The sequence below is a fragment of the Gekko japonicus genome, unplaced genomic scaffold (genome assembly GCF_001447785.1).
Source record: "Gekko japonicus isolate JY-2015 unplaced genomic scaffold, Gekko_japonicus_V1.1 scaffold178, whole genome shotgun sequence".
NCBI classification, from domain to species: Eukaryota; Metazoa; Chordata; class Lepidosauria; order Squamata; family Gekkonidae; genus Gekko; species Gekko japonicus.
Genome location: NW_015173679.1, coordinates 1,382,685 through 1,410,365, shown reverse-complemented (window position 1 = coordinate 1,410,365; position 27,681 = coordinate 1,382,685). Strand labels below are relative to the sequence as shown.

The 27,681-nt window shown below is 47.5% G+C and overlaps 1 protein-coding gene across 1 annotated transcript in view; it reads left to right on the top strand.

The window, feature by feature from the left end:
• The window catches only part of GRIK1 (glutamate receptor, ionotropic, kainate 1), a 187,346-nt gene that overhangs the window by 75,137 nt on the left and 84,528 nt on the right, over positions 1-27,681 (top strand). Inside the window, exon 5 of the mRNA XM_015422986.1 lies at positions 10,683-10,864. Coding sequence (XP_015278472.1) covers positions 10,683-10,864 — 182 coding nt within the window. The remainder of the gene's footprint in view (positions 1-10,682; positions 10,865-27,681) is intronic.

The following is a 27,681-nucleotide window of genomic DNA, read 5'->3' as shown; positions in this document are numbered from 1 at the left end:
AGGTCAATCTAGGAAGGTACTTTCGGGGGAAATGTCAGGCACAGGTTCAAAGGTGTATAACAGGGGTCCTCAAACTTTTAAAACAGGGGGCCAGTTCACTGTCCCTCAGACCGTTGGAGGGCCGGACTATAGTTTTTTAAAAAAACCTATGAACAAATTCCGAGCAGGGCTCTTCCAGACAGCCCTCGCCCGCGCAGCCCTCCCAGGAGCCCTTGGTGGAATCCACAGAGGAGACCCTCAATTGCAGGATAAACACCCGGCCGGCTGGATAAATGTTTTCAGCGGGCCGCATGTGGCCCCCGGGCCATAGTTTGAGGACCCCTGGTGTATAGGATGGACCCCTGCCCCCCTGCAAGCTACACACACCAGACTCACAGGGAACCTCACCCCGCCACCCACTTCTCTAAAATCTCTGTTGGGGGTGGATTACATTTCTGGGGTCCCAGTTACAGACACCCCCCAAAAAAGGTCTCCCCCGTGCTCTCTCTGGAAAAGACAGCTTAACTTACAGGAGTCTATGGAACGGCTCAGGAACAAGTCAGTGACACTAAACTCACAGGAAAACTTCACCTTGGCAGACCCCCCACAGCCACACACTGGAAGCAAGACAAGAATCCCTCCCTATGCTTGCAGCCCCCCCCCCAGTCTCAAAAGGCAAGTTCTGAAGGACAGAAAGGAAGACATGACAAGACTTCAAACATGGGCTCCCCAAAGTTATCACATGACAGCTTGGTGGGCACCCCAGTCCCATCAGGCTAGTGGAAATCAGAATTTTCCATTTAAAATTATCATGAGGTAGGTGTTGTATTATGAGGTAGATGTTTCATGGGGTAGGTGTTCACTGAGGGAGTCCACCCCCACCTGGCAGAGATGGCCATCCTCCCACCCAAGCGCCAAGAGCACAACCCACAGACCAGATCACCCAGAGAGGGGTAGGAGGAATGGGGGGGGGACACGGCAGGGGGACAACTGGACGCCTGGATCTGGAGGGAATGCTTATTGAATTTGCAGATTATGGGGGTGTGTGTAGTAAATATGGTAGAAGACAGATTCAGGATACAGGATGATCTTGACAGACTGAAAAACTGGGCTAAAACAAATAAAATGAATTTCAATGGGGATAAATGTAAAGTTCTGCATTTAGGTAGGAAAATGGGAGAGACTTGTCTTGGCAGTAGTATATGCAAAAAGGATCTAGGGGTCTTAGTAGACCATACACTGAACATGAGTCAGCAGTGTAATGTGGTAGCTAAAAAGGTAAATGTGATTTTGGGCTGAATCAACAGAAGTATAGTGTCCAGATCTCGCGAAGTGATGGTATTGCTTTTGCTCTGGTTAGACCTCACCTAGAGTATTGTGTTCAGTTTTGGGCATCACAATTTAAGAAGGATATAGACAAGCTGGAACATGCCCAGAGGAGGGCAACAAAGATGGTGAGTGGGTCTGGAGACCAAGTCCTATGAGGAAAGGTTGAAGGGGCTAGGTATGTTTAGCCTGGAGAGGAGATGACTGAGAGGTGATATGATAACTATCTTCAAGTACTTGAAGGGTTGTCATAAAGCAGATAGTACAGAGTTGTTTTCTGTTGCCCCAGAAGGTTGGAGCAGAACCAACGGGTTGAAATTAAATTAGAAGAGTTTTTGGCTAAACATTAGGAAGACCTTCCTAACATTTAGAGCAGTTCCTCAGTGAAACAGGCTTCCTCGGGAGGTAGTGAGCTCTCCTTCTTTGGAGGTTTTCAAACGGAGGCTAGAATCTGACAGCAATGGTGATTCTGTGAACTTAGGCAGATCATGAAAGGGAGAGGAAGGGTTGCATCAGTGCTTAGTTCTTGTGGTCCTTTTTTACACACCCAGGGAAATGCTGATCGCCAATTGTGGACAGGAAGCAATTTTTCTCCAGGCCAGTTTGGCTGGAGATCCTGGAGTTTGGGGGTTTTGTCATCTTCTGGATGTGGAACAGTGGTCACTGGAGGTGTGTACAGGGGTATTTGTGAATTTTCTGTATTGAGCAGGGGATTGGACTAGATGACCCTGGAGGTCCCTTCCAGCTATATGATTCTATGATTCTTTCTTATGCTATAAGGTCCAGAGAGGGGTAGCCCAGCCAGGGGAGTTGATCTTGTGGAAGGCTAACTTGTCCATTGTGGCCAGGTCCAGGTAGGAGTGGTAGGGCCTGAGAATGTCTCTCTGGAAACTGGTGGGAGGTAGGAGAGGAGACTTGTGACTAGGGATCGGCATGAAGAACCATATTACAAACCAAAATTCATGATGAACAGAGCCCAGTTCATGGTTCGCAAACTGAGGTTCATGCCATCCCACCACCACCGACCTTCCATGTACTCCCAGATGGCTTTGGGGAGTTCATGTGGTTCATGTCAGCAGACATGCTGGCAGTGAGTGATGGTGAAGGAGTACCTCACCAAGTCCCATGAGCCTGCCTCCACTGAGTACTGGTCATGCAAGGCTACCATCTGGCCTGCCCCTCTCTTGCGTGGTCACAAGTAGGGATGGACATAAACTGGAAAAATCGAGGTTCATGGTTCATGGGATCTCACAAACCACAAGCCTTTAACAAACTGGTTCGTGATGTGGCATGACTTGCAAAAGCCATGGCAACACAACTCACAAGTGAACTCAGAAGGCATTTAAATGACTTCTGAGTTCACTTGCTAGTGGCGGTGGTGGGACCTGCACCACCATGGCGGTGGTGGGACTTGCAAAAGCCATGGGTCCCTGTGGGAATGACCTCTTGGAGGGTGGCTTGCCTTGATATCTCACCACCCACGGCACCCTGAGTTTCTGCCTGCTGAGAGGTAGTGGGCCGCTTCTTCCTTCCACTTGCTGCCACTTTTTCCCAGTGGCAACATACTGGGGTGCACCTTTTTAGGTGCCTGAGGAGGATGGAGGAGGACAAGTCTTAGATGTTTGTGCCCCTCCAGATGTGGGCATGGCACACCTGGCCCTCTGCCACACAGGGGTCACTGGGGAGGGTGCGGAAATGTTTCCAAAGTGTGGGCTGAAAGTAATGCCCCAGAAATGGAGAAGGTGGGAGAAGGGACAGCTGCTTTCTGGCACTGGACTGGGAGGGGCCATGGAGGGGTATACTGGAGGCAGAAGCAGCAAAAGGGAGTTGTGTGGAAGGGGAGGATGCTTCCCCCCGCTGAATCACTCCTGTCAGAGATCACTGGTCTCTGAGCATTGCTAACAACTCTTTGTCCTCTGTGGAGAGCCCCAGGGAAAGGAGGCACTGAGACCTCTGGCGATGCCCTACTAGGGGCACGCTCCAGCGGGCTAGCAGAATGTGTTTGGTGCCTGGGGATGGGGGACGGTAGTATGTGGGAGTGGAGGACATCTCCCCCCCCCATTACAAGCACCCTTTGCATCCACAAAAAGCACCCTTTGTACAGAGGGGTTGGTTCACAATCAGAAGGGGGTGGTAGGGTATAAAATGTGGTTCCTCAGCCAAGGAACCCACAAGCTAAGCCCCTGTTTGGTGTGGGCAGAGAGATGGGTGGTTCAGAGCCCTGATCCCACCTAACACCCCCAAACCCCAGTAGGGGAGAGGAATCACAATTAAAATTAGGGTCCTCCGCTGAGGAACCCACTAGCTAAGCCCCTCTGCTCGACATAAGCAGAGACAGGGTGGTTCAGAGTTCTGAGTCCACCTAACACCAAACCACACTAGGGGAGAGGAGTTCTCAATCCTAAAACTTACGGCTCACGGTTTATAAAGGTATTTTCCTAGGAACATTTCTGTGGAGAAAAAGATCTTCACTACCAAAACCAGAACAGAAATTCCCCTCATTCAACCCTGGCTTAGGATCCCAGGCAGTATATGCTAAAAATTATTACATCTAGTTTGGTCCTACAGTTTTTCTTTGGGAAGTCTGTTCCAGAGCAGAGAGGCAGCTAGTAAATAAACCCTCTCCCCTAGAGAGGGGAGGAACAGGGAGAAGGAGTTGCTGCAAAGAACATAGTTGTCATATGCAATTTCCATATTGAGTGGAGAGAGATACAGGCTGACAATGCATCTTTTCCATATATCTCCTCTGTGGATTATTTTTCATACAAATGTTAACAGACACAAGAGTACTGGGGTGTATGTTTTGTCTGTCTATCCTGGATTAGATGTTTCCCATAGTCAATTACATTTCCCCCTCTAAAGTTCACCAGTGGCTGTGATACTGTCCTGTTACTGTAGAATATTATATGACCAAGTAATCATTTCTAGCTGATGAGTTCTTAAAATTGCTCCTGAAATTATTGTGCCTGAAGCAACATTTTCCTCTGTTAATGTAACTTTTGTTTGTCACAGTAGCTTAAGAAGCACCTTTGGCAACAGTTTACCTCACTGCTTGATAGAGCCAAGTAGAGGATTTGCCGCCAACTTGCATATATTCGCTCTTCTTGCTCATCAAGTACATTATAAAGTCAGAAAGCCCATGTAGCTGTATGTGATCTAGAGGCCCTCCTTTAGAAGCAGACGTATGCTTTGTAAGCTGCTTCCATAATTTCCACTAAAACACTGATAATGCCTCATACATACTACTGGTTTGTGGATGATTTTAAAAAAATGAAAGCAGAGAATCAGTCTACCAAGGAAAAAGGTCAGTCTTCCCAGTGCACTATGAGTCCTTGAGCAAAAGCCAACTTCTTCAGCACAGCATTCGCCACTTCAAAGAGGAAATAGGGTGATACTTTTTTGTGCTTTATGCTTCAGATTGCATTATATTAGTGCAGTTGCTATGCCAGAGATACTAAGTGGCTTGGTGATGTTCACTTTCATGATTGCCATTTGTTAGGAGTGGATTTTTTAAGAAAACCAACTACCTCTTGTTTTAACTGTATCTTTCTTTGAATTCTCATTTTACTTTGGTCCCATTCAAAACCACAGTAAGGGCATGTATGTATTTCTTGAATGAGAAAATTAGTTTTATACATAATTGGATAGAAAATGTAATTCAGACTTCAAAGAACTCTTGAACACCTTTCTTTAAAGCAGAGGAGTTACATGTAGTTCTTGTACTAAATAGATAATAAGCTGCCTAACAAATTTAAATGCTTGCAGCCAGTTCTTTCTCTCAAACTGGGATTTAAGTAGATTTATTCTTCCTGAAATTGGTGGAATTTAGAATCCTTTCCCACCTGTTGTATACTAACATAGACCACGCATGCAGTCAGAGCTTTTACACGTGGCCATGTGAATAGGGGAAGCTTTGCATTGGAAAACAACGCCGAGCATGGATCCTAGAAGGAACCTATCGGACGGCTCAGATTGAGGAAAGGTCCAAATGGATTTACTGTATCAGTATAGACCTATCACTGGGAGTGGGGTGTGGTTTTTTGGGGTGATTTAAGCCAGTCTTTGGACCGGCTACATTGTCTTTAGTTCGTGCTTCAAATAAACTTATGAGCTGATTTCACTACAACGTGTCTCGAACCCAGTACTTTATACTGGCGACGAGGATGAGATCTCAATGAGCAACTCTGCCTCAGACTCTGAAGCTACCATCACACCGTGCACCGATCTCCAGGACATTGCACCTCGCACCATGAGTCATGGCAACTGCTCCGGGACAGATCTCCGTCTTCGACCCGGCTCACCCTGAGCTGTGGGAGGCCTGGGTCGAACAACTCACGTACTTCTTCCGGGTCCAGGGAACGACCGACGCTGACCTAAAGAAATCATGGCTAGTCAGCATATATGGAGTCTCCACGAACCGCCTGGTGCAGGGCCTCATCACACCCAAGTCCTCACTAGTCATTTTGCGCCGAAGCATCCAAGATGGCCATGCGCATGGACTTTTTTGCATGAACCCAAAGACCCAGTGAATTGGTTGCCGACTTCATGGCCGAGATTTGCAGACTAGCCATCGATTGCAAATTTCCAGCCATCGAGGATGCCATCTTGAACCAGTTCGTCTGGGGCGTCTGCGATCAGAAACTCCACAGGAAGCTTGTCGGCCTTGAAGACATCAAGTTGGACAAGGCTCTATGAGTGGCCTCCGCTTTCAAGAAAGCCCAACAAGATCGACAGGCTTTGGTGACCCACCACGCGTCCACCGACCCCGGCTCAGGAGCCTCTGATGAGGAAAACATCCTCCAGATACGCCATCAGGACAACCGGGGGCCACAGCCACCATTGGGACCAGCTTCACACTCCACGTGTACAACTGCTCAACCAACATGCGCCAGCTACGCGGATCCGCATGAATGCCTCTCCTGCCGGCTCCGGGATGCAACATGCCGGTCCTGTGGCAACATGGGACACATCGCACGGGTCTGCCATTCCCGCGGAAGCAGATGACAACAGATGACACACCAGGAACTAATGGACCTACATACCACAACACACAACCACCAGGTACTGAATTTCCCCCGGGACATCCCTAACAAAATCCATGTGACTGTGTTAATAGAGGGGTCCCCCTGTGAGATGGAGCTAGATACACGTTCCTCATTCTCCATAATTTCAGCTGAGACTCTAAAGAAACTCTGTCCGCAGGGGGGCCCACGACTGGAGAAACGGGTGGGCCTCACTTTGTGAAACTTTCAGAAGAACCCAGTGGCCATAAAGGGGTGGGGCAAATTCAGAGTAAACTATAAGGACTTTAATGGACTATTGGACTTATTGGTGGTGGAGAGTCGGCTCACTAGCTTGCTTGGCCTGTTGTGGTTTGGGCCCTTGGGGTTTGGGGTGACTGGGGTGAACCACGTACAAATGCAGGACTTTAATGCTGTTTGCGAGGAGTTTCTGGTGGTTTTTGATGGTTCGCTTGGTTAATACACCGGGGAACTCATTTCCCTGGATCTAGACCCTGTGGTTCACCCCATCTGCATGAAAGCCAGGCCCCCGTTTGCACTGCGGTCCAAAATCAAGAGGGAACTGGACCGCCTGGTGGAGCAGGGGGTTCTGGAACCAGTACCACATGCTAAGTGGAAGACCCCCATAATCACCCCCATAAAGCCCAATGGAGACATTCCCTATAAGTGCACAATTAATAAGGCGCTCCAGGACCATGCTTACCTGGTACCGGTGGTCAGCCATGTGTTAGCCTCCCTGGTGGGTGCAAGAATCTTCGAGAAGCTGGACTTAGCCCAGGCTTATCAACAGTCGCCAGTGGACAACATCATGGCCGAGGCTCAAGCTATTGTTACACATAGGGGTGCTTTCAGGGTGCGCCGGCTGCAGTTCGGAGTGAGCGTGGTGCTGGGGATTTCCCAAAATCTCATGGACTGTCTCCTTAAAGATATCCCCGGGGTCCAGCCATTCTTTGATGACATTTTAATTGCGCCTCTGGATGCCAAGACCTTCGCGACCCGCCTGCGGCTGGTGCTGCAGCGCTTCAACAAAGCTGGACTTAAAGTAAAAAGGGAAAAGTGCCTGCTGGGGGTCCTGAGAGTGGAATTCCTGGGGTTTGTGGTGGACGCTCAGGGGATTCACCCCACACCGGAGAAGATATGTGCCATCACCCAAATGCCTACCCCCGCCTCCAAGGCCGAACTACAGGCTTTCCTGGGACTTTTAAATTTCTATCACTCTTTCCTACCTCACAAGGCCACGGTCTCAGAACCCCTCCACCACCTTCTAGACAAAAATGCTTAGTGGTTCTGGGCCCCCAAACAAGTTATGGCCTTCCGGGCAGTTAAAGAACTGCTCTCCTCCAATGCGGTCCTGGTCCACTTTGATGAGTCCCTGCCTGTGGTGCTGGCATGTGATGCTTCTCCCTACAGGGTGGGGGCAGTCCTGGGCCACCAGCTGGAGGACGGCCATGAAGTCCCCGTGGGTTACTACTCTCGGACCCTACCTGCTGCGGAGCGCAACTACGTGCAGATTGATAAGGAAGCCATGGCTATCATGGCCAGCATAAAAAAGTTTCATGACTATCTGTACGGCCGGCCCTTCACCATTGCAATGGACCACAAGCCCCTCTTGGGCCTCCTTGCCCCTGACTGCCAGACCCCTCAGATGCTGTCACCCCGGGTTCTGCACTGGTCTATCTTCCTGGCGGGGTACCAGTACACACTTGTCCACAGGCCCGGTAAGGCGATGGGCCTCACGGGCACACTCAGCCAGCTGCCACTGCCATCCTGCGACCCAGACCCAGCCCCGGCTCATCAGGTCACCCTGCTTGAGGACTTGCCAGACCGCCCAGTGCACGTGGCGGAGGTGTCCCATCACATCTCCAGGGATCGCATATTGTCCCGGGTCCTGGACTGGGCGGGGAGAGGCTGGCCCATTGAACCAGTGGGCCCAGAATTTGCTGCCTTCTCATCAAGAAAAGATGAGCTATCGACACATAAGGGCTGCATACTCTGGGATGGAAGAGTAATTATACTGCCCCCCCTACACCTAAGGGTCCTAACTGCACTACACAAAACACACCCGGGCATTGTACATATGAAAGTGCTGGCCCGGAGCTACATATGGTGGCTGGGACTAGACAGAGAGATAGAGGACCAGGTTAAGCGCTGCCAATCACGGACTGAGCCCCCTAAAGCCCCGGTGAGTCCCTGGGAGACCTCTCATAAACCCTGGGCCAGGCTTCATCTGGACTTCGCAGGTCCCTTCCAGGGCCAAATCTTTTTTATATTGGTGGACTCATACACCAAGTGGTTGGAGGTGCTCTTGGTGCCTTCTACCTCATCCAAAGCCACCATTCAGGCAATGTGGCGGATCTTTAACTCACACGGCATCCCCAACTCGCTGGTAACAGACAATGGGATGGCGTTCACTTCGACAGAGTTCCAGGAGTTCATGGAATACTACGGCATCCGGCACATCCCTTACGCACCATTCCACCCCGCAACCAATGGCCAGGCCAAGCACACGGTCAGAACAACCAAGGAGGCTCTATGGCACATGGATCAGGGGGATTGGGACTACCGACTAGCTGCCTTCCTCTTCGGGCAGTGCACGATGCCTCACACATCCATCAGCCACAGCCCGGCGGAGCTCCTGATGGGGTGGCACCTCCCGACTCGCCCAGGTTATTTACACCCCGATCAGGACCTGGAACACAGTGCAACCACCGAAGACCAGGAAGCACCAAGAGGCTTCTTCCCGGGCGACCCAGTATACACCAAAAACTACAGCTGGGGTCCAGCATGGCTCCTGGCCAGGGTGGTCAGGATCACGGGGCCCCAGTCCTGTGAGGTCTCCACGGACAATGGCCAGCTACTATGGAGAACCTATCAGATGGCTCGGATTGAGGAAAGGTCTGAATGGATTGGATGTATCGGTATAGACCTATCACTGGGAGTGGGGTGTGGTTTTGTTGGGTGATTTAAGCCGGTCCTCGGACCAGCTACTTTGTCTTTAGTTTGTGCTTCAAATAAACTTATGAGCTGATTTCACTACAACGTGTCTCGAACCCAGTACTTTATACCACCCTACATTTATATAAGATGGGAATGCCTCTGTATGTTATCTCTATCATGCTTAAAGGTATTCCTTACACAGGAAGGGTGAACTACATCTATTTTCAGGAGAAATAGAAGGCTTGAGAAACTGACAGCTGGGATTCATATCTGAATTCTGTCTCATGAAAAGGAGTGTATAAACAGTCCTCCAAATATGCAAACTGCATGTGTATGACTTTAGCCATTAGGATTGTTGAGATTTGTAACCAGTTGTATTAAGAGGGGATAAAATTAGGGGAATCCCTGTGAAAGCAAGCTTACAGTGCAATCCTGAGAACACTTTCCTGTGAGTAGCCCCCATGAACAGACCTTACTGGGATTCTGATAGACTAATTTAAGATTTCTTTGTTAGTTAAGCTAAGCTTTAGTTAGTAAGCTGAGCTTTAAGACTGTACTTTTGTGTACAGTTTCAGAGGGTAGCTGTATTGGTTGTACTGTAGAACAGCAAGATTCAAGTCCAGTAGCACCTTAAAGACCAACAATATTTTGGGGGTATAAGCCTTTGAGAGGTCAAAGCTCCCTTCATGAGATCTTATGAAGGACATCTTGACTTCTCAAAAGCTTATCTCCTGAAGATCTTGTTGGTCTCTAAGGTTCACCTGGACTCACATCTAGCTGTTCTTTAGTGTACAGATTACTGTTTTGGAACACTATTTCCTTTGTTCAATGATATTGTTGTTAACATCTCTTAACCACATGGGTGGTTAAAACAGTGAAAAGGTAGATAAACCCTGGATTAGATGTCTGCTAGGTAGATAAACCCTGAATTAGATGTCTGCTATTATATTAAATGACATGCATCACAACAATATGCTGTTGCTGGGTATTCAATGTAATGTTGCAGGTGGACTTTTCACATCATTATTTGTAATGCCATTCTTTCCTAAACTTGGAAAATTTTGAAGTGTATTTATTACATTGTACACAATATGATCTGCCTAATATTGGAGGATGTATATGCAGAATTCTTGAGCAAAATTCTGCACTGGTAAATTTCTAAACCCATACAGCAGGTTGTATTTTTCATGATTTTGTATTTTCCAGGTAAATGTGCCCATAAAAGAAAAATAACTATAAGCTATGTCAGCAAAGAATCTGGTAAATGATATGCTAACATATTAACATTTATGTGTATGGAGGGGAGGGGGAGTAAATCCGAACTGTATTGTGGAATGGGAAAACTAAATGATGACACTAAATGGCAGTAAAAATTCACTGCCTAGAACAGCGTTTGAATGATTGGATGTCATTTTCTAGGTCTAATTCGCCTGCAAGAGCTCATCAAAGCCCCTTCTAGGTACAACATCAAAATCAAAATCCGCCAGCTGCCTGCTGGGAATAAAGATGCTCGGCCCTTACTCAAGGAGATGAAGAAGGGCAAAGAATTCTATGTGATATTTGATTGCTCACATGAAACGGCAGCAGAAATCCTTAAACAGGTAAGAAGGAGGAAAATACCCATTTATTTTTATCAAAGTTATCATGCCATCTGGTTTTCAGCTTCTGGGAAGCAATAAAACTGCATTCAGGTGGATTAGATTTTGGCTCATTATCACAGTGTTGAGCAGTTATTCTCAACACTGTGATTCTCTCTTGGCATCTCACAGGCAAGAAAGGTGTCTTTGAGGATCTCTGAAGAGCTTTTTTAAAGGTTACAGCAACCATATGGAGGCTGCTCAGAGCCTTCCCCATGGTAGCACTTCATGTAGTGGACATAATGCTTAAAAGTGCATTGGTACGTATATTGCTCCAATTTATACACCAACTGAATTTGTGTACCTAAAGTTCTGTCAAATTGTGGCCAATTTATAGTGACCCCAGCAAGGAGTTTTCAATGCAAGTGATAAAGCAGAGGTGGTTTGTTATTGCCTTTCTCTGCAAAATCTTCTTTGGTGGTCTCTCATTCACCTATCAACCCTTCTTACCTTCTGAGATCTGATAAGATTGGGCTATACTATACCTGTGATGGACTGCACTTTTAAGAAGCTTAGAAGTGCTGTACAAACAGCTGAAGGACTCGGAACAGTTAATTCTTCACAGAAACAGAGAGCCATGAGTGACAGGCTGCTCTAAGCATTCTGATTGGTTAGCATCAGCTGAGCAGAGAAAGTCTGATTTTAGCCCTAGCTGAGAAGAGTCAAGTACTAAAAGTTTCAGAATTCAGCCCTGACTGAGAGCAGCTTAATACAGACAGGAAAACTGGGGGAAAGTTGGCAAAGAAGTCTGGGAAGTAGGCAAAGACTCCCATTTGGGCCAAGGAAAGGGGATAGATCTTCTAGAGAGAGGGAAAATCTTGCCTCTCAGGGAGAGAAGTAGATGGGGCCATCATAATACTATTCCACATCCTCCCATTGACTGAATACTATATTAGATTTCCCTGGTAAAATAACAACACAGGTGGAATTCAGCTGATTTGGATTTCTGGCGAACCACTACAAACTACTAAGACAGACTTTGTGATGTCACCAAATCCAGGCTACTTTAGTTTGTGGAAATGTGAACATAGAGTTTGATATGGGCCAAAATATCTGGAAATCAGAACTGGCTTGAGAGGATACAAGTCCAGTACTACCTGAATGCTATAAGTATTTCTGCTGAAATTTTTGCTGTGCAGTGGGAAAAGGTTTCCTGTGAAACTATATATCACATTGTTCAGGAACACATGTAATGTCAATTGAGTAAACCTCAGCCCCAGACTTACCTGGGGATGTTTAGTGGCTGAATGAGGGGGGGAATGGCACACAGGCTCCACGCTCATGTGGCATCGTGCCGTATGGGTGCAGCTGTGGCCTGCTAATTCTCTGAAGAAGATTATCAATCTGTATTTCATTACATTACAGGGTAGTGTGCCAGTAAAATGGATCACAACAATCCCTATAATAGGAAGGATGAATTCATACTGAGTTTTTTGCCCATTGTATACTGTTGGAAATTTTCCTAGACCTGGAGATTTCTTACATAGCTAGCTCTAAACGAATATTAAAAATATCTTATATTTTAATAGCCAAGTCACCAAATCTTTGCATACTTAAATCCAATGACTGGAGCTCTGAACAGGCAAGACAGATTTTTCTACAAACATGAAGAAGGCCCCAGGTTTGGGGGGGGGGGGAGGGGAAACTAAAAAAAAAAAAAATTAGGGGTTTAAAAAAACCCAAAAATGTTAAAAGGAGTGCCTGTAGCTTTAAAAAATTTATTCACTCAGTGGCTGTTGCTAGGCAATCACAGTATTTCAAGTTTGGTTTTGTTAGTAAAAGGCAGGGGGAGGGGGCAGGGCCCTTTCCAGGCCTATTTTGGCCTTTGAGGGAAGAATCCTAGGGGCCAGGCCTGACAAGGGTTGCCAGCTCCAGGTTGGGAAGTTCCTGGAGATTTTATGGTGGAGGCTGGGGGGGGGGCAGGATTTGGGGAGGGGAGAGACCTCAGCCAGATATAGTAGTATGACAGAGTCCACCTTCCAAATCAGCCATTTTCTCCAGGGAGACAGATCTCTGTGGTCTGGAGTTCAGTTTCTGGGGGATTTCCAGGTCCCACCTAGAGGCTGGCAACCCTAGGCCTGGCAGCAACCTCTGGGTGACTTGATACCACCCAACTTGCATGACAAGAACTCATGGGCACTCCATGAAATTGCTGAGTGGTCGAGTTAGAACAGATAAAAGAAAGTACTTCTTCACCCTAAGAGTGATTAACACATGGAATTCACTGCCACAGGAGGTGGTGGTGGCTACAAGATTGGACAGCTTCAAGAGGGAACTGGATAAACATATGGAGCAGAGGTCCATCAGTGGCTATTAGTCACAAGATATAGATAGGGACTCACAGGCTAGGGCAGGTGACGCAGAGTATTATTGGTGCTTGGGGGCGGAACAGTGGGAGGGCTTCTAGTCTCCTGGCCCCACTGCTGGACCTCCTGATGGCACCTGGTATTTTTGGCCACTGTGTGACAGAGTGTTGGACTAGATGGGCCATTGGCCTGATCCAACATTGGCTTCTCTTATGTTCTTATTGTTCAACAGCAGCCACCCTATGAAAGCCAGTGTGGTGTAGCTGTTAGAGCTTCAGAGTAGAGTCTGAGACAGCCAGGTTCATCATGCTGTAGTTCACTGTGAGATTTTGGACCAGTTACATACTTTCAGCCTAACCTTCATCACAGGCAGGGCTGTAGCTAGCGTAGGTAGTATGGGGCAATGTGCCCTTCCAGATTTTCAGTGCCCCCAGTGACTCTTGGAGCTGCACTGGAGAGTCAGTGAGAGAGAAAAGAGATTTCAACCACCAACCTCCTTACAGGTTCAATCCTGATTGTGCCCTTCCAAAGCTTTGCAGAAGTTCTGGAGGCTCTTTTGCAACCCCTGTTCTCTCACCCCATCTCTCCTTTTGAAAATTGTTGCTGGTTGTGGGGTACAGAACCTCTCACTTCCCATCATTTAGCAGTTTTAGCTGCCCTGCTGTTTTTGTGGAGCATGCCTGGATGGCTGGGTATGCTCAGTCTCAACAGCCGAAGCCACTTTGCTCTTCCTCCTTTTGCCCTTAGAAGCTGCTGCTTTCCACAGCGGGGAAGGGAAAAGATGTAGAGTTCAAAAGCCTGACAGGAGAGGTGGCAAGAAGCCCAAAGCCCGCATCTTCCCTCACCCCACCTCTCACCATCCCACCTGCTTCAGCCTCTCCTTCCTCAGGCAGGCGACTGCCTGCCGGCGGGGTGTTACATATTAGGCCAGGAACATTCCAGGAATATCTACCAGAGACTGGCTGAGCTTGGAGCTCTAGAACAATAGCCCACCAGGACTCTGGAAGTGACCAATGAGAAACTAATATTATGTAAATAGCCTATCATTGGGAGTTGGGTTTGTTTGGGTGTGGGTTTTGCATGCTATTTAAACAGGGCTATTGCCCTGGTGTTTTAGTCTGGTTCCTGAAATGACTTAATAAAGTAGAGCTGTTCACTGCAATGCATCTTGAACCCAGTATTTTATACTGGTGATGAAGATGGGATCCTGTCGAGTAAGCCTAGAGTAAAGTGAGTGAGCCTAGAGACCATCTGCACCACACTGCACACAGAGCTCCAGTGCCACGTGCATCGCACCACAACCGGGATCATGGCTGCCACTCCAGGACACTTTGACGCATTTGACGCCACTGCTGAGGGCTGGGACTCCTACATTTCTCGCTTCAAGTTCTTCCTCGAGTCCTCTGAGATCACAGCGGGTGCGAAGAAGCGCATCACCTTCTTCTGGGTCTGCAGCCGCTTAGCATTCGAGATTGTCCGCTCACTACTAGCTCCAGCGAACTACGAAACACCCCTTACCAGACAATTATAGACCGGCTGAAGGAGCACATTGTGCCAACGCCCTCGTCATTGCGGCCCACCACGCGTTCTACACAAGGAACCATGCAACAGGTGAGTCAATCACAGCCTATGTTACAGCCCTCCTGTTGCCCGACATTGCAACTTCCATGATCTTGAGGAAGCGCTCCGTGACTGGCTGGTGTGTGGACTTTGGGAAAAGCGGATCCAACGACGGTTCGTTGCCAAGCAGGACCGCACGTTCAAGGACACACTTGAAGAAGCCCTCTCAGCAGAAGCCGCTGACCAGTTCACCGCAGAGGTCCGCCAAACTATGAACCCACTAACTTCATGAAGACCCAACACTGCAGCCCACCACGTGGACACCTCCGATGAGGAGGTCCTGAAAATACATTGCTCAGCCTGCCATGGCACTAGCACACCTGCCACGGCTCGCACCAGCAGATCCACCACCTCGACACCATACACCAGCTGCGGGGAGCCCCATGTTTGGAAATTCTGCCATTTCCAAGATGCCACGTGTCAGAGCTATGGAAAGGTCGGCCATATCGCCCATGCCTGCCATTCCAAGGGACCCTGGAAGTGACAGTCCGCCCATCAGGAGTCTGCGCATGCCACGGAACTGCACACCACTGCCGTTCCAACCACACCAGGTACTGCCCTTGCCCCAGGACACCCCCAATAAAACTAAAGTGACTGTTCTAATCGAGGGAGCCCCATGTACGATGGAGCTAGACACAGGGTCCTGCATTTCCATAATCTTGCAGGAGACCCTCCATAGACTCTGCCCTAAAGGGGGCCCTCGCCTCAGCCTGGCCGGTTTCACCCTACGGGACTTCCAACAGAATGAGGTGGCCGTGAAAGGGGTGGGAAAGTTTCTGGACTCTTGCACTTGCTGGTAGCAGGGGGCAGTTGCAGTGTTTACTAGGATTAGCATGGTTCATGCCCTTGGGGTTCTGGATCACAGGGGTACACCAAATTGCTTGAAAAGACTTTCAGCTGGTGTGTGACGAGTTCCTGGCTGTATTTGATGGGACGTTTGGTCGCTACCACGGACCCCCCTTTTTCCTCCACCTCACCCCAGAGGTACGGCCCATAAGGCTGAAGGCCAAGCACGTCCCATTCACGCTGAAGCCAAAAATTGACAAGTAGCTGGAATGTCTGCTGGACCAAGCGGTTTGGAACCAGTTTCGCATTCTCTCTAGGAAACCCCAATTGTTATGCCCGTTAAGCCCAATGAGGACATTCGCATCTGTGTGGACTATAAATATACCATTAATAAGGTGCTGCAGGACCACACCTACCTGGTTCCAGTTGGCAGCCACCTCTTGTCCTCCTTGGCAGATGCCAAGATTTTCGGGAAGTTGAACTTGGCCCAGGACTACCAGCAACTCCCAGTGGATGATGCAACAGCGGAGACCCAGACCATAGTCATGCAAAGGGGTACATTCAGGCCCCTGGGATTTTCCAAAATCTCATGGACTCTCTCCTTAAAGGAATCCCCATGGTCCAACCCTTCTTCAATGATGTTCTGATCACTGCCCCCATGGAAAAGGAATTTGTCAGCCAGTTGCACACCGTCCTGCAACAGTTCCAGTTGCCCGGCCTGAAGGTGAAGCGGAAGAAGTGCCTCCTGAGTGTTCCATGGGTTGAGTTCCTGGAGTTCTCTGTAGACACCGAAGACATCTATCCAGCCCCAGACAAGGTTCGCGCCATCGTCAACGCCTCCATGCCCACTTCCAAGCCGGAGCTACTGGCTTTCTTGGGGCTACTGAACTTTTATCATTCCTTCTTGCCCCATAAAGCTGGACCGGTGGAGCCATTCACCGCCTCCTCAACAAGAAGGCCCGTGGGTCTGGGGCCGACAACAAGCCACTGCATTCCAGGCCATGAAGGAGCTCCTAATCTCCAACACGGTCCTGGCCCATTTTGATTAAAAGCTGCCCATCATGCTTGTTTGCAACACTTCTCCATATGGGGTTGGCGCCATTCTTGGCCACCAGCTGGCCTATTACTCCCGCACCCTGTCTTCGCCTGAGTGCAGCTATGCGCAAATCGATAAGGAGGCACTGGCCATCGTTGCCTGGGTCAAGAAATTCCACAACTACCTCTATGGGTGGCCATTCACCATTGCGATGGACCACAAGCCTCTGCTGGGACTTCTTGCCCCAGATGCTCTCATCTCGACTACTTTGTTGGTCCATTTTCCTTGCGGGGTAGCAGTACTCCCTCCACCACTATCCTGGGAAGGTGATGGGACATGTTGACACCCTCAGCCACTTGCCACTTTCCTCCCGGCTCCTACGCACCAGATCCTGCTCATGGAGGAGCTTCCTGACCACCCTCTTCATGCCGTGGACATTTCCTACCACACTGCAAAGGACTGGGTCCTCTCCCGCATTCTGGACTGGGTGGGGAGGGGCTGGCCTACTACCCAGGTGGGCCTGGACTTTACAGCCTTCTCATCCCGCTGGGACAAGCTCTCAGCTTACTGTGGAGCAGTTGAGTAGTGGTTCCTGCTCCCCTGCGCCGGCGAGTCTTGTTGGACCTGCATGAGATGCACCCTAGAATTGTGCGGATGAAGGCACTCACCCGGAGCTATGTGTGGTAGCCAGGAATGGGCAGCGAAATAGAGTCCTGGGTCCAGCACTGCCAGGCCTGCCACCCCGTGCTCCCATGCAGCATTGGGAGTTCACCCGCAACCCTTAGTCCCAGGTGCATTTGGACTTCGCTGGCCCCTTCCAAGGACAAATATTCTTTATTTTGGTGGACTCCTACACCAAATGGCTGGAGGTCATGCCAGTTGCCTCCACCTCCTCCAAAATGGCAATCTAGGCCCTCAGACGAATCTTCAACATGCCTGGCCTACCTGACATGGTTGTGACAGAGAATGGAACTGCCTTCACTTTGGGGGAGTTCCTGGAGTTCTTGGGCCACTATCTCATACAGCACATCTGCTCCATACCCTTTCACCCGGCCACTAACGGGCAAATAGAGAGGATGGTATGGACCACGGAGGAGTCCCTCAGGCGGATCATCCATGGGGAATGGGACCATAGGCTTGCAGCATTCCTTTTTGGCAACTGGGTGACCCCGAGCGTAACCACCGGCTGCAGTCCTGCTGAGCTCCTCATGGGCAGACACTTAACTATGTGGCTGGATAGACTGCACCCAGACCAAGTTGCAGAGCATCACCAGTCATTGGAGAGCCAGGAAGTGCCCTGTGGGTTTTCCCCAGGCAACCCCGTCTACATGCGGAACATCTCCAGTGGTCCAGCCTGGGTTCCAGCCAGGGTCATCAGAGTCACTGGTCCCCTCTCATACAAGGTCTCTACCAATGGTGGACAGGTCCTGCGCAGGCACATCGACCAGCTTCGCCATCATTTCCTGCCGGAGGTAGCCAACCCAGCACCAGTTGCCGTGGAGGCCAGCCACCAGGGACCACTGCCACCACAACCGGAGCACAGCAGGGAGGGAGACACGCCACGCACAGGGGACTGTCCTGACTGTGCAGTATCGCCCACACATACTGTTGCAGAGCCCTGGGACTTTGCTCCTGACCCACCATCCTTCCTCAGTGCTGCTGCTGAGATCCCAGACCGAGCCCCCATGACTGCGCCCACACCGTCGGAGCTGAGACGCTCTCAGTGGGAAAAGCACAGCCCAGCGTACCTGGAGAGTCCTTGTGTGTTGAGGTGCTTTGGAACTTAGGGAGGAGGGGTGTTATGTATTAGGTCAGGAATATTCCAGGATTATCTACCAGAGAGTGGCTGAGCTTGGTGCTCTAGAACAATAGCCCATCGGGACTCTGGAAGTGACCAGTGAGAAATAAATGTTATGTAAATAGCCTATCGTTGGACATTGAGTGTGTTTGGGTGTGGTTTTTGCATGCTATTTAAACAGGGCTGTTGCCCTGGTGTTTTAGTCTGGTTCCTGCTCTCCAGATGTCAAAGATCAGTTCCTGTGGAGAAAATGGCTGTTTTTGAGGGTGGAATCTATGGCATTCTACCCTGTTGAGGTTGCTTCGCTATCCCAACCTGTAGTTGGGAGATCCTTTTTGATTCCTGGAGAGCTGCCACCACCACTGCTGCTGTGGTGGGGAGTAAGTGGGCAGCTGAGAGTGCTGCTGCTACCAGGCCTGCTGTATAAGGGGGGAGGAAGCAGGCAGGAGGCCAGGAGAGTGATGGGGGGCAGAAAGAGAGAGTGATGGGGTGGGAGGCAGAATGTGGGAGAAAGAGTGATGAGGTGGGGAGGCAGAATAGGGTGGGGGCAGAAAGAGAGAGGAAGTGACAGGCATGGAGGAGGGTAAGAAAAGGGATAGCAGGGGGGAGAAAGAATGTGAGAGATGTAGGGAGAAAAGGGAGGAAGCAACAGTGGGGGGAATGGGATAGCCAGCCTGCAAATTTCTTGTGGGTCCCCACTTATATTAATTAATGCTGAAAGAGCCAGAACTAGTTTTCTTGGAGAAGAGCTTCATCCAGTGCAGACTGTTTCTGCAAGGATTCTGTGATGAACAAATTCAGTCCAATGCAACAAATGCATAGGCAGAATACCCCTCTTCTGCTTTTCCCAATTTTTTGAGAATTCTGTAAGTTTGCATTAAGGGATGGGGAATTTCAGAATCAAGCTTTCTCCCTCCCATGCCACTTTGAGCTTGGGTTACCCCCAAAATATTTTATAATTGTGAGAGAGGGGTTATTTTGTTCTCTAAAAGACATTCTATAATATAATAATTTTTTGAGTAAAAGAAGCTTAATAATCTTTTGAATTGGCTTTCAGAATGTATATGACTTGATAAAGAATAATATCTCTTTTAGAGAATTTTCAAACCTCTCTTCAAGTTTGTTTACACAGGAATTCTCTAGCACATAAACAAATGCCAGAGTGATTTTAAATTTAAGAATCTAGTGGATAACAGATATTGAGCCTTTTAAATGTTATTCCCCATCAGAGAAGAACTATCTTCAGTCTCCAGATTAATTTGTTATTGCTATTACCAGTATCTTTCTCTCAGCAGCTTTCCTCAGAGAGTACAAACTTGAAGTCTTGATCAGTGTCTCTTGGAACTGAAGTTTGGGATTTTAGTTTGTGTTTAGTTTTTTAAAAGATTTTTCATTCCTTTCTTGGGTTAAATTCCTAGCAATCCCAGTTTCTTGTAGTTAATGTTAGCTGTGGTGGTTGCTGTGGTGGTTTTTGCCGGACAGAGAACAGTAGTAGTAGTAGAAGAAGAGATTGGATTTATGCCCCGCCCTTCACTACCCAAAGGTGTCTCAGAGTGTCTTACAAACTCCTTTCCCTTCCCCTCTCCACAACAGACACCCTGTGAGGTAGGTGGGGCTGAGAGAGCTCTTGACAGAAACTGCTCTTTTTCAAGAACAGCTCTTATCAGAGCTACGGCTTGCCCACGGTTATCCAGCCAGGTGCAAGTGGAGGAGTGGGGAATCAAACCCGGTTCTCCCAGATTAGAGTCCGTGTACTTAACCAGTACACCAAACTGCATCCTTGCTTATAGGGGAGACAGTTTTACCTTTAAACATTCTCTGAGTACATAAACTTGGTAGTTTTATGCTGCCACCAGTTTTATACTGTCTCATCTTACGGCAGTCAAACAAAATATTTAAAGGAATGCACACACCAAAACATGGAATCATTACAAGTAGCATTCATTCCAGCTGATGCTCCAGCACAACACCCCAGGTCATTTTGTGTCAATAGTGCAAGTAGGCTTGCCAATTCCCCCTGGGGGCGGGGAAACCCCCGCCCCAGAGGCCCGTTCCCCGCCGCCAGCAGATCAGGCCCCGGGGGGAACCCCACCCCCAAAGCACGGGACGTGCCCGGCGTCAGCACGTCACCCGGAAGTGACGCAGCCATGCCGCGCGCGCCGGGGACGGGGCCGCGATCATCTGAGGAAAAACTCTATGTTTTTCCCTCGGATGACCGCAGCCCCGCCCCCAGCATGCCTGATGCGGCCGCATCACTTCCATGCTCCCATAGCAAGCCAGGAGTCCCCCACTGCGGCTTAAGGTAGGACTTGGCAACCCTAAGTGCAAGGTTTCAGGCTGTGGTACAAGCTTATTCTCCTGCTAAGAAGGATATTGGCCTTGACACTGAAGGACACTGAACAGAAAATTTCCTGATGGGCCAGTGCCCAGGAGAGCTGCTCAAGGGGAAGAGCCAAGCCCCAATAGCACTAGGTAGTGCCCCAGGGCTGCTTGACACCCACCCACTCGGCAGTGGCTAGGGAGGAAGATTGCCATCACCACTGTCTGGATCTCAGCTGAGTGAGCCCTATAGCACCTCAAGAACTGCTTGGCTTAGCTTCCTCCTGGGCTGTTTCAGTGTCCCTATATGCCCTGATTTCGTAAACCTGTACTCTGATAAGCCAGTGAAGTTGCTTATAGAATTGGGCTGTGGATCATAATATTGTAAGCCATCTTTTCTTTTCCCTCATCACTCTAGCAAGTACACAACAGAATAAATTAATTACAATAAAATTTTGTTCAGTACATTTTCAAACCTAGTTATGTCACTGCTTTTTCTTCTCAGATTATCCTTCCTTTTTCACCTGAGGAGGTTCCTTTATATAGTCCAACATTAAGATGGCTGTATTTATTTCCTCTGACGTATTGTATCTGAAGGACAAATTCTATGTCATATCCAAACAATACAGATAAACAGGAAGTGTGAAGAATGTAATTCTAACAATAGCCATGTGTGATTTACCTTTGGGCAACATTCAGGGAGACAGCCACATTTTCAATATAATTATAGCCTGGAAATCTGAGGGCTCTGTATGTCATATGGCAAAGTATTATAGGATATTTGGTTTTTGCCAGAGAAACAGAGAAGGGTTTTGCTTGAAGTCTGTCTGCAATGGAGATATGATTACAAGTTCTTAAGTAAAGCTCTAGACAATGCAGAATCCGTCTAGTACTATCTTGATGGAGTTTGTAATCTCTGCAAAACAGAGAAAAATTTATCGTTGGAATCTAAACTAACATGTATCACCAAACTATTCAATCAACATATCTTGTACACCCCACTCATTCTGTGATATTCTTACTTTCTTTGAACTAAAAAGTTCTGTGGAAATGCTTTGTTAGTGATGAAAACAACTTCTGAGCATGCTAAGCCTGTATCTTTTGATCTGAGTTTCTTTGACTTAGTGGGAGTCAGACACCAAATTCTCGAATTAATTTCCCATCCTCAAAATGTTATTCTTTATGCTGCTGACAGCTGTTGTGGATTTGGAGGAAAGCCTGCTGGAGGGGGCAATGGCTGCTGAAGAAATTAGTGATCTTTCTGGATCTCAGAGATGTGTGATTTTGGACACGGTAAACCTACCTGACTGCTTCCCTAAGCTCCCACCTTGCTAGCCTTGCATATGATTCTGTATGCAGTCCAGTGGTACATATGTGGTGACATTTGGCTGAATAGCTGGAGCTTCCAGCCCTGGATTCCTGATGAGGATTTCAATGAAACACTGCAACAGAAATCAAGGGAACTATGTGACCAGCACACACAGTGGGAAGTTCATAAAAATGAAACATGGCACCAAAGAAACTAGCATGGATGGACCATGGGCAGAATACAATGATTCTAAAATGATAATAAACATGATAATGATTATTACAATCTGCACCATCCCTTCTTTGCAGTCAAGCTATATTTCCATATGTATTCCAATGGGGATTTGTATGGAAAAATATGCCTAAGTACATCTGACTAGGACTGAAACAAAAGAAGAAAAAGATAGTAAAGACTTGATGTAAGAAGACAAAGGTAATAGTAGAAGATAGTAGAAGATAAATCCAGGTGGTCAGCCTGTGTGTGCATGTGTGCACGTGCCTGAACCCTCTTTATCAGAAAAACCCAGGGCTATTTTTGGGCAGGAACGCACAGGAACGGAGTTCCGGCTGGCTCCTGAGTTGGCCACGCCCAGCAGGAACTCATTAGCATAATAGGCCACACCCAATAGCAGAAACTCATTAGGATTGGCTACATTGGGGTGTGTGGCCTAACATGCAAAGGAGTTCCTGCTACAAAAAAAGCCCTGAGTTTTGACAACAAACAAAGTAAACAGAATAAGAAGGGAAAGGTGGGTGTGGCTAGATGACCACACTTCTGGTAACATGGGGGTGTGGCCTAATGAGTGGTGCTGTCAGGGTGTGGCCTAATATGCTAATGAGTTTTGCTGTTGGGTGTGGCCTATCATGCTAATGAGTTCCTGCTGGGCTTTTTCTACTAAAAGAGCTCTGGGAAAACCTAACCTTCCTATCCATCATTGCTTCCAGTCAGACATCTTTCAAACCTTCTTTTCATCCCTTCAGTGGTCTGACTCACTGAAAGTGGGGCTTCCATGTGTATGAGGGGGAGGCTCTTTGTCTTTATTAACTATACTATATCCTGGACAAGCTAAAAGCATAGAGGTATCGGTAATATATAAGGACAAAGATTCATGTTGGTCTGAAGTTGCAGAACAAAGTGTGAGTCCAGTGGCACCTTTAAGACCAACAAAGGTTTATTATGGTTATAAGCTTTCGTGTGCATGCATACTTCAGATGCATTGAGACAGAAGTCACCAAGCAATACATACAAGTAGACGGTAGAGAAGGTGTTGCCAGGAAGGGCTAATTAGAGTCAAGATGCCTAAGTAACTGAGCAATACTGGAATCAGACTTTGTTCATACAAGAACACAGTTACAGATGTTGCTGAACAACTAGAAACAAAATACAAATGGGACTACTGGCTAAGTTACAGTGGTCACAGGTTTCCTTTGGCATTTCTCCCAAAGAAACAGATGCAAGACAGCAGGAACTTTAAACAAAGAATGGTCTCTTGCGTTGGTCCAGACTTCTGCTCTGTTTCTTCTTTTTCCCTTGTTCTTGGCCTGCTTTCAATCAGTAAGCTGAACATTTAATCTTTTGCTGCTCAGCTGGGAGTAGTTATGTGGGACCAAATTGTTTATTGGGGGGACAAGCGACCTACTTCCTGCCAATCCTGTATTTAACCAATTGTGTCGTGTCATGCAGTACCCATTTTTAGGGTTCCTGAATGTGCAATTATCCCAGGGACACCTCACTATGGGGCAGTCAGAAGAAGAGCTGACTTTTGGCCCAGGAAACTGCATAGGTCAACTTGGAAGTCAGAGGCCCCTGGATGTGGTGATCCAACATGTATTTAGGGGTAGAGAACTTTTAAAGTATCTTCAGGATTTGTGGCTGGATTCACAAATGAGGAATTTGGAAGTTCAGACAAGGGACTGGGAATCAGCTCCAGCCTCCTGTGAGCCATTGCACATTCCTTGTTTTCTAAACTGTTACCTGAAAATATATTGTCAAAAGCTTTCATAGCCAGAGTTCATTAGCTGTTGCAGATTTTCTGGGTTGTATGGCCGTGGTCTTGGCATTATAGGACCTCACGTTTCGCCAGTAGCTGTGACTGGCATCCTCAGAGGTATAACACAGAAAGATGGAGTAGAACTGAACTCACTGATTCAGAAGACATCAGTGCCCACATTGGTTATATCGTACATCTTGTGTAAAAGCACTATAGTTGTAATTTATGATCTAGTTAGTATTGGAATTCAGCTTCCACCAAGGCATCAACATGGCAGCAGCAAAAAAACACTGGGTTAGTGCCTCGCCCCTAGATACAGCTTTAATATTAAATATATAGTAGTGACATGAAAGGAAATCTGAATTAAATTAGTAAAAAAGAGAAGTGTAGGTCATTCCATCAATTCAGATATGCATGGGGAGTTCTATGTTTGAAGCTTCCATCACTTTTTGAAACAGGTGTGTTCGGGGCCTATTTGGATTTATTTGAGGCCACTCTGTACAATGAGAGGAGGCTTAAGATTCTCCACCATGCCATTTTCCCATCCTCAAATGGTCTGGGGAGCTGCTATTTGCCCCATTGGGGTAACATGCTGATGTGTGAGAGGGTTCCAATCTCAGTCAGACTCAATGGCCCATTCTGCATCTAGCATTCACTCAATTGTTTTACCAAACCCACACTGGAACAGAAAAAGTTGTGGCTAAAAACCACATTCAGATACCCTGGGCCAACACTGTACTGACTGCAAACCTACCCCTGAATGGCCATAAAATGGCCATAAATCTATGCAAACAGTACCATAAAACTGAGAGATTAAATGAAGTGAAAACAGGCATGTAGTCTGGACATGGCCATAAAATCCGACAATCAATCAAAGTGGATGTAGATGTATTTATCACGGCATTGATCCAATATAACCATAACACATTAGAATACAGAGTGTTAAAATCTGGGTAAAATGGAGTTTTTATATATATATATATATATATGACCATAAAAATATTTGACAAATCCAGTAAGAAATATAAAAAGCAAATACAATTTTATAAATTTAGCTGCACCTTTCTAATACGATAGCATGCTGCCCAAAATTTAGCCACAGATTCAGTAATAGTCCGATTTTCATCGGATAGCAATCGGTTACAACATTCCCAGTCTGTCTGGCCAGATGTTTCTTTTACAAAAGATGTGATAGATTTGTCTCGAATCTTATTGTACCAGTTTCATCTAAACATCATATGTTCGATGGTTTCTACTTCCCCAGAATCACACTGGCAGAGCCTCTGGTCAAACGGGACCCTTCTATATCTGCCCTCAAGCACCACAGAGGGGAGAGCCTCACATCTAGCTAACGCAAAGGCTTTCCTAAACTTATAGGTGTCTAAATGTGATAAGTAGTCCATAGGAACCGGGCAGTATCTAATTTGCTCAGGCACTCTAAAGTTGGGATATTTACCAAGATCTGCCTGCCTCTCCACGTCCATTATTCTCTGTTTAAGAGCTAACTTTGCCTGATCCGAGCGCATGGTCAGGATCTCTTGGGGACAGAAACCAAGAACATGCAGTTTGTTATGAACTGATTTTAACCATTTTGTCAATCAAAGTGAAAGCGGCATGCCATGTAGAGGGGAATTTCTGTTCCAACGTGGGTTTTGTAAAACAGCAGAGCAAATGCTAGATGCAGAATGGGCCAATGTCTGAGAATTCAGTTTCAAAAATCACTGAGCTCTAAACACAGAGCTGAACTAACCACATACATCTAATCTGACAGGGCCTGAGGCCAACCCAAAAACTGCATAACATGAATTCCTTAGGAAAGGAATACCTCTTCCTTTGCTCATTATTACATAGACAGATAAACTCTAGAAGTAGTGCAGGAGAATTAAGAAGGGACTGGAGGTAGGCTTATAGATTTACAAGGGGAAAGAACTGGAAAGCTGATACAGAATATTATGGTAGCCAGTATATGGCAATCTCAATTGCTTTTGCCAGTAGGACTAATGCAAAAGATTAAGATGGTTGCGGTCACACGCACCAGATAAACCGGGGTGGGTGGGAGCAAGGCTATTCCCTCTGGAGGAATTTGACATGCAGTTGCACAATCACACAGTCTTTTGAAGCTGTGGGGGCAGCCTGCTGCTGTGTGATCAGACACAACCGCGGGTGAGTTGGGGTTTTTTTTTGGAGGGGGGGCGCCGTTTGTTTCGAATTTGCTTAAACGGGGAATCGATGAATCGCATCTCAGCACTGAGGGCCCTCTATAGAGTGTGCGATGATGCACATACTGAGAAGGGCGGGGAACAACAGCACGGAGTCGGTATGGCCTGATCAGATGATCCTGACACCATGAGAGCGCGCTGGAGTGATCAGACAGGGGAAAGTCCGTCTGTGGCCCGTAGCAACCAGTTTGCTACCGGACTTTCCCCGGTGTCTTTTAACTCTGCTTCTGCAGTGGAACAAAATGGGTTGCCGACAGCTGTGGGGTGCTTCCCAGATGTTGTTGTCTGATCGCGCCCTTTAAATCCACCTGGCATTAGCACCTACAGCGGTGCTAATTGTGCATGTGATCGCAGCCAATCAGACTGTCAGTTGACCTGCCAAAATGAAGACCTGGTCACCCTCCCGCACCTTCTCCCCTATTACAAGTTGGCATGTTTATAACTGAAATTTCTGCCATAGCTTACAAAAATATGAACTATATGAAGCCTTCCAAAGCTATGTCAGCTCATTCTTTCAGCCTCTTTTTGGTTCTCTCAGGCAATAAATCCCCCTGGGCATTCACTGTTTAAAGAACAATTTTGTTTTGCTGCTCTGTCAGATTTACTGCCATACATTTACAGTAAAAGCTTGGGCACAGGAGACCACCCCAGGATAGCAATCTGCATTTAAAGTGTACACACAGCACGTTAATATGACAGCAGCTGTTATCTGCCATTCTAGGCCTTGGAATTTACTCAGTTTCACAACTGGAACATTATTAGTCTGATGAAGTTTACTGATCTCCCTGCAGAGGCAAGGAAATTGTAAATTGGTACCAAGTCCTAAGCTGGTATGCTTAATCAGACATAATTACGGGTTACCATTATGTAGATACATTTTATGTTGTTTATGTAACATAAGATTACATAATGTTACAGTTTGTGATCGGTTCACTAAAATCTTGGGTCATTCGTACATGTGCCCTGTGAGCCAGTATAGTTTAGTAATGAGAGTTTTAGACTCAGAATGAGGAGACCTGATTCAGTCTCCACTTGAGCCGTGAAATTTCACTGGGTTGCCTTGGACCAATCACTCTTACTTGGAGCTTTTTTAGGGCTGCAAGTAGGGTTGCCAACCTCCAGGCAGTGGCTAGAAGTCTTGTGGGATTACAACTGATCTCCAGGCAACAAAGATCGGGTTCCTTGGAGAAAATGGACAGTTTGGAAGGTGGACTCTATGGCATTATTATACCCCACGGAACTCCCTCCCCTCCCCAAACCCCACCCTCCTTAGGCTGCATCCCCCAAAATCAGGTATTTCCCAGCCTTGCATTGGCAACACTAGCTGCAAGCTTCCCACCAGGGGTGGGGATCCTGGGACAAAAGCTGATAGTAATGGTGTGACATCACTTCGGGAGA